Genomic DNA, 7127 nt, shown 5'->3' with positions numbered 1-7127 from the left:
GATGGGTAGTGTAACTACCGTATCCGTACAACCTAGAGTTTTCCTATATTCTCGGGGTATATCTCTATACTTGGGAAAGGAATCCATGGACGTATGAAAACTGCACATAGATACCCATGATATCTTGTAAAAATAGAAGTTTATCTCCAAAAATGATAAGAAAAGACTCTAGAAGTCGAACAACGATTCACCTATATATACGGAGCCAGTGTACCCTATGGAGGATGAAGACAATTGAAGTCAACACAAGTCCATTGAAGCCATTCATACCTACAGGAGCTTCAAACCCTTGAGCCTTATGTAACTTAGATCCGTATTAGCATATCTTCCTGACTACTCATAAAAGAGCTCTCCGACTAGGTTTAGATCCATCTAGATTAGCTAAGCACCCTCTTATAAATAGTCCTAACGATTAATACAAGATCAACTTGACGTATGTCTATTATCTTATGGGAGGTCTGAATCTGTATAAAATCATGTGTGTGCTATATGATTCGTCTACTTAAATTATCCCCTACTATTTCTCATCTCCTACTATTTCTATAAGCTCGTAAGATCGATGGTTCACCGATCGTCGAAAAAACTAATCTGCCAATAGTCCCTGTGTCAATTCAACCCGTTGTGGTTGATATTTGTAAGCCACAATGCATTTATTATAACCAAGAATTGCGATGCATGATTTTCTGTTACCGGACATGATTACGTGTGCACTATCTGTTGACCCAGAAAATATTGCAGTGGCTACACATAGGGATTCGGATGTATAATCCAGGGACCCCACACATCATCCCCAAAGAAATCAGTACCACCTAGACTTGTATTATTAAAGCTAGAAATCTCTTGAATAGAAGATGAGTTTGAGAGAGTGTACTTGTTCATTTATGCCGAACAACACCCTAATAATATTTATTTATATAGGCCATATATGAAAACTATATGGCTAGCTGGGTACATTTCATCTCAAAGGACACATTCATAATTCATAAGTTCCTTTGGTTTATTTAAAAGCTCGAGGGTCGGAGTTATCTTTTATTCTCCTTCTACGCGTGAGACTTCACTCTTCTTAGTCTGGATGTGTACTTCATCCCGCGCGAGGTTATCATCATGGCCACATGTTGGAAAATCTGCCGGCGGTGGAGGGAGGGACGTGTCCATTGTTGGCCCATCCTCTACAATGAATACTGCCGTCATTCCCATCGACAAATGGAACTCAAAGTGGCAATGCATGTACCATACCCCTGCACACCATACAGCACAAAACATTAGAGCTTGTGGTACCACTTCAGCACCCAAACTACAACCAACAAATATGGGTGCATATCTATAGAAGGCCATAGATTACGTTAAAAGCATAGACCAACAAACATACATAAGATCAAGTAACATAGGATTATTTTCGGTCGATCTAGAGCCTAAACGGAAATAATTTTTAGGTTTCAACACTGAATTTAATTTGTAGCTTTCTTGACAAATATATTGGACAAGTGAAATCCTGTACGCACCTGGATTGTCCGTGACAAATCGAACGGCAACCCACCCAATCCTCGGGACATGCACAGTGTTCCTCACCGGCGGATCCACCAGGTTGTACCTCGCCACGTCCCTCGCCTCGTCGTAGTTGCCGAGCCCCTGCGCGAGCACAAACATGTCGTGCCCATGCAGATGCATCGGGTTGGCGTCGCTCTGCATCACCGCCGTGCCCTGGAACACCAACTCCACCGTGGAGCCATGCTGGAAGCGCCGCGCCAGCGACCCCCTGGATGTCGGCTCTAGCTGCGCCTCCTTGGGTCCCCAAGGAATCAAGGCGCGGTCAGTGTAGTCGAACACCCTCGGCGGCCTATCGGGAAGCTGCTGTAGCGCGTCCATGGCACTGGTGTTGTAGTAGTGCGCTTCTAGCAGTGGTGTCGTCGATGTGGGGAGCTGGAAGGAGACATTGTTCATGGTTGCCACGATGATGGACTCGTTGCTCCCACTCCTCTTGCAGGATTGACCTCGTCGGCAGACCGAGCCCAAGCCGAGAGTGATGATCAGACGCTCGTCCACGCGCGCTGGCACCGGCGGCAACCGCGCGTGGCGCAGGCTGGTCAGGTTGCCGTGGAAGTAGAAGGAGGTCATCGTGTCGTGCTGGTCAGGCATCTCAGGCGCCACTGGCACATCACCGGATGGACCTCCTCCTCCTCCTCCGGTGCCGCGGCTCGAGCTCAGCGCTTTTGCGCTATTGCCGGGGCTGTTATCGTTGCTGTACTCCACTGTGGCTCTCGTGACGAACGCCGGGATCTGGGGGTCGGGCTTCGGCGACTGGTTGGCTAGGGCGACCATGTAGTACCTACCGGGCGGCGCATCGGCGACCACGAGGGCGTCCACGGTCTCGCCAGGCGAGAGAGCGATGACATCTGTGGTGTAAGGGCTGACGTAGTTTGCGTCGGCGGCGACCACCGTGAACTTGTGCCCGGCGATCTTGAGGTAGTACTCGGAGAAGAGCGCAGCGTTGATTACTCGTAGCAGGTACGTCTTGCCGGGCTCCACGTCCAGCACGTAACCATCTTCCACGGCGCCTTCAGAGTTAAATTGAAGCACATTATTCAATGGAGAAGAAATGTCGTTTTTGACATCTTTTACAGCCCCTTCAGAGTTGAAGGCTTGAAGCTAGCTAGCACTCCGTTCAATAAAAAACAAGGTGTCATGCTTGACATCGACATATATCAAATAATTGAATACCGTACCGGAGCAGTTGTAGACATCTCCAAGCTTCCCATTGATTGTGGCTGCAATGGGCTCATCATCAAGGAAACCGTCCAAAAAGTCATTGTCCACCCGTACAAGGTCCATCTCCCACCACTCCCCTACCATTACCAAGATTACAACAACAATGTGCTCATATCTTAGACGATCAAATGTTGAATAAAATCTCCGGACCTAATTAAAAATTGGTGTTTTGAATTTTGCTGTGTGCTCATATCTTAGACGATCAAATGTTGAATAAATCACAAACCTATAACGATGGGGATCTCCCTATAAGGCTTAGGAAACGGATATGAGCCGGCCCCATCTCTCGGCCGGATGATGAAGGCGCCATGCAGGGTCCCCCGGAGGCAGGCGGTGTGAGAATGCCACCACAGGGTGCCTTCCTGCCCAGCAACGTCGAATCGGTAGGTGAAATTGTGGTTCGGCAAGATGGGGCATTGGGTAATCATCGGCACCCCGTCGGCCCAACAGTTGAACCGCTGCTTCACTCCATGCCTACATCATAAAACACAAATGGAAGACTCAGAAAAATAAAAACGAAATCAATTTGCTATTTCTAAATGCTTGAAACATCCCAGGCACTTGGATCAAACCAACTGGAATTTGAGAACTTTGCACACCGACTGGATCCATTGTAGTGAAAATTGTGATGTTTGAAGTGTAAGACGTAGGCCTTTTTTTTTTCTTTGGACAAAGGAATCAAGTGATCACCAATGGATTGTTATGTTGTAGGGTGACTTGTTGACGACATGAACTGCCACCGAGTCTCCCTCTGTGACCTCTATCACCGGCCCCGGGAGCTGCCCGTTCACCACGGTGACCAGCGTCTCCTTGCACAAGTGCGTCATATTCATTTGGCTCACCTATATACATGCATGCGTGTTCCAACAAAAGAAGCATGCATCGATTGTCATGTATTGCTCAATTCACGAATGCTAATAATCAACACTTTAACAGCATATAGAAGGAAAGAAAGTGTCCTCATGCTTACGACAAACGTGTGCTCGACGGCAGCCGCGGCCGCCGACGGTATGGCCTTGGTGGAGAGGAGCAAGACTACGGCGGCGACGACGGCCAGTGCTACCGCGGGGAGATTCTGGCGCTTCATACTTCGCAACTTTGCAATCACCGTGGTCAATGGATCGCGGCGATCAGGCTCTATATGCGAGACCTCACCGTACGACTCTGAACTTAAGTAAAGTGGTTTGTTGGCTACGCGAGACCTCACCGTACGACTCTGAACGTAAGTAACGTGGTTGGTTGGCTACTACAGAAATTGAGGAGCGACCAATAATTGAGAGTTAAGAATAGCAAGAAACTATCGGTAACTATTTTAATCATGAATCGATACTAATATTTTTTATATATCAATTGGTACTTATGGGTCGCTATAATATAAAGTCCCATATTCTCTCTCAAGCGCGACTAACGCGATCAAAGCTGTCGTAAGCCCATCAGAACAGTGCTGATTGTTGCCTAAAAAAAAACAGTGCTGATTGCCATTTTTGCCATCTCTACCATCTCTACGGTTAGAGGATTCAAGATTTGGAGAAGTCAAGTGCTTTAAGGTTAATAAGATGATCTATATTTCTTTTTTAGTTAGATTTACTTGTTAGATTGTTCTAGGGTTGATGGTTGATGCTTGTTTTACGTTTATGGATTTAGAGATGCAATTGAGATTTAATTTAGGAAAAGTTTGCAACTTTGTCATTGTTAGATGTATAGAGATGATCTGCATTTGATTCTTAGTTGGATTTAGTTGCTATATTGCTCTAATTTGAATTTAGGTGGTTGTTCCTTGGTGTTGAATTTTGGAATAAGCAAGAGCTCCAATATAATATAAATTAGAGAAATATTGATATTTTATCATTGTAGATGATTAATAGTAACATGTAAATAGATGTGGGTGCGTACATTAAAATCTATGGACAATTGCAAAATTTTCACTACTTGAACCGTTATTGCCATTAAAAAATTGCAAAAATACCACTAGAACTGTCATTCGAGTGGCATCCTTGCAAAGAATAAAAAATCAGGGAGGTATTTGTAAATGTCCCTAAAATCTAGCTCTAATTTTTTAGTATGTGGTTTGCGTATATTTTTAAAGTCCTGAATTAAAATAACAATCCAGTGGATTTTCTCTGTTCATTAATTAACATAGTCAATTTAAAATAATTGATAGAATACTGTGTTGTAAGGATGACACGTCCACCCACGGGTCGCAATCGGACACTGCAACCTTTGGAAGGTGGGTCCCTCGACCCGCCCCAAGTACCAGAAGGAGATGGGCTCTCAAATAGGACCAATCAAGATGCGAGGTAATTCAATTAATTTGTTCTAAATTTTAAAATATTTAATGATTATAAGTTGAATATGTTTAATTATAATGATTTGTAGATGGACCGGCTATGGATGTACAAGGATCGAGAGCCAGAGTTCTTTGTTGGCGTTGAGGATTTTTTGAGGGCCGCCGCAGTATACAAGAAGCCAAAAAGGAAGTGTGTCGATCACTATATATGTTGTACGTGTGTCGACTGCAAGAATGAGAAGTGGTTTTCAAACATAGAGCAGATCCGTGCACATTTGATTCGTAGGGGTTTCAAGGCTGGCTATACCCGTTGGACTAAGCACGGTGAACTTGAAGATGTTATTCATGTAGGGCAACCAATAGTCAAAGAAGACATAAGCAACGATATGATGGCTAACGAAATCGATATGTCGGCATTTGAAGATACCTTTGTCGAGAATGATGGATGGAAACTTTTGTTGGCAACAATGGCTTAGAGCAAATGTTGCGCGATGGAGAGAGGGACTTCATCAGTGAAAAATAACATCAAAAGTTCCAGCGCATAGTAGGGGACTGTAAAACACCAGTTTAACTGAACTGTAAAGATGAGCACAACAAGTTGCATATGGTGCTGACACTGATGCAAATGAAGGCTAGCAATGGTTGAGCCAATAAGGGTTTCAATGAATTGTTAGAATTCTTAAGGGAATTGCTTCCAAGGGGGAATGTGTTGCCCAAAAATATGTACCATGCCAAGCAGGTTGTCTACCAATTGAGATTGGATGTAGAGAAAATACATGCATGTAGAAATGACTGCATGTTGTTTCGTGGCGAGGATGCAGACTTGGAAGCATGTTGCGTTTGCAATGCATCATGGTACAAGCGCAATGTTGATGATATCGAGAGCGATGGCGTGGGGGTGATGAGAAAGAAGAAAAGACCCTCGTTAAGGTGGTTTGGTATTTTCCTATAGTCCCCCATTTGAAGAGATTGTTTGCTAACAGAGTGAATGCCGAGTTGATGTGATGGCATGCCGAACAGCACAAGGAAGATGGAATGCTTAGACACCCTGCTGGTGGCATGCAATGGAGGGGATTCGATTCAAAATACAAGGAATTCAGAGATGAAGTGAGGAATATAAGGTTCGGGTTGAGTACAGAGGGGATGAATCCTTTCGGTAACACGAGAAGTACTCATAGCACTTGGCCCGTGACTCTCTGTATCTACAACCTTCGACCTTGGATGTACATGAAGCGGAAGTATCTTATGATACCTTTGCTGATTAGTGGGTCGTATCAACCAGGCAACTATATCGATGTGTACCTCAAACCATTGGTTGAAGATCTTCTTGTATTATGGAAAGATGGTGTAGAGGTATGGGATGAATACAAATATGATAATTTCACCCTACGCGCAATACTATTCGTAACGATCTCAGATTGGTCTGCTCTTGGTAACCTATCAGGGCAGACTGTAAAAGGGTACAATAAATGTGTTCAGTGCTTGGAGGAAACCCGGGGGGGGGGGGGTGGCTGACGAATAGTTGGAAAATGATCTTTATGGGTCACCGTAGGTTCCTTCGTCTAGATCACCCATGCCGCAAGAATAAAAGAGCTTTTGACGGGGCAGTGGAGCATCGTCAAGCTCCAAAGATTCGCACAGGAGAACAAGTATTTAAGATGGTAAAAACACTTAAAGTTGTACTTGGAAAGGGGCAAGACAGTACAAAAATCCCGGCTGGGCAACATGCTCCTATGTGGAAAAGGTATCAATATTTTGGTTGCTGCCTTATTGAAAGTATCTTATGGTCCGACACACAATCGACTTCATGCACGTGGAGAAGAATGTGTTTGATAGTTTGATTGGTACCTTATTAGGCATATCCGGCAAAACAAAAGATACATTAAATGCACAGCTGGACCTAGAAGAAATGAACCTCAGAAAGGACCTACATTACATACAATTGGACAACGGCAAAAAAAAAAACTTGCCACAGAAGAAATATATTCATAACCGAGGTCGCCCGGAAGGTTGCATTGCTCAAGGGTAGAGTACGGAGGATGTCATTGAGTTTTGCATTGAGTACATGAAACTG

The 7127-nt window shown here is 44.4% G+C and overlaps 1 protein-coding gene across 1 annotated transcript; it reads right to left on the bottom strand.

Annotated features, from left to right (window-relative positions):
• Positions 1–800: 800 nt before the first annotated feature.
• On the bottom strand, positions 801–3983 carry LOC133887348 (laccase-15-like). Its single transcript, XM_062327276.1, has 6 exons — positions 3737–3983; positions 3457–3608; positions 2993–3240; positions 2724–2843; positions 1503–2555; positions 801–1238 (listed from the first exon to the last, which is right to left on the bottom strand). The coding sequence occupies exons 1-6, from the start codon at positions 3851–3853 to the stop codon at positions 1030–1032; spliced, it is 1899 nt and encodes a 632-aa protein (XP_062183260.1). The 5' UTR covers positions 3854–3983; the 3' UTR covers positions 801–1029.
• Positions 3984–7127: the final 3144 nt, after the last annotated feature.

This window comes from Phragmites australis, chromosome 12, assembly GCF_958298935.1.
Source record: "Phragmites australis chromosome 12, lpPhrAust1.1, whole genome shotgun sequence".
Classification (NCBI taxonomy): domain Eukaryota; kingdom Viridiplantae; phylum Streptophyta; class Magnoliopsida; order Poales; family Poaceae; genus Phragmites; species Phragmites australis.
The sequence above is the reverse complement of the archived record's forward strand: the minus strand, read 5'-3'. Positions and strand labels throughout refer to the sequence as shown.

Excerpts from the sequence above, each read along its gene's own strand:
- LOC133887348 (XM_062327276.1), bottom strand. The coding sequence starts at position 3,853 with ATGAAGCGCCAGAATCTCCCCGCGGTAGCACTGGCCGTCGTCGCCGCC. Across the intron at positions 3,609-3,736 it reads CCGTCGAGCACACGTTTGTC|GTGAGCCAAATGAATATGAC; the intron begins GTAAGCATGAGG and ends GCATGTATATAG. Across the intron at positions 1,239-1,502 it reads ATTTGTCACGGACAATCCAG|GGGTATGGTACATGCATTGC; the intron begins GTGCGTACAGGA and ends TATGGTGTGCAG.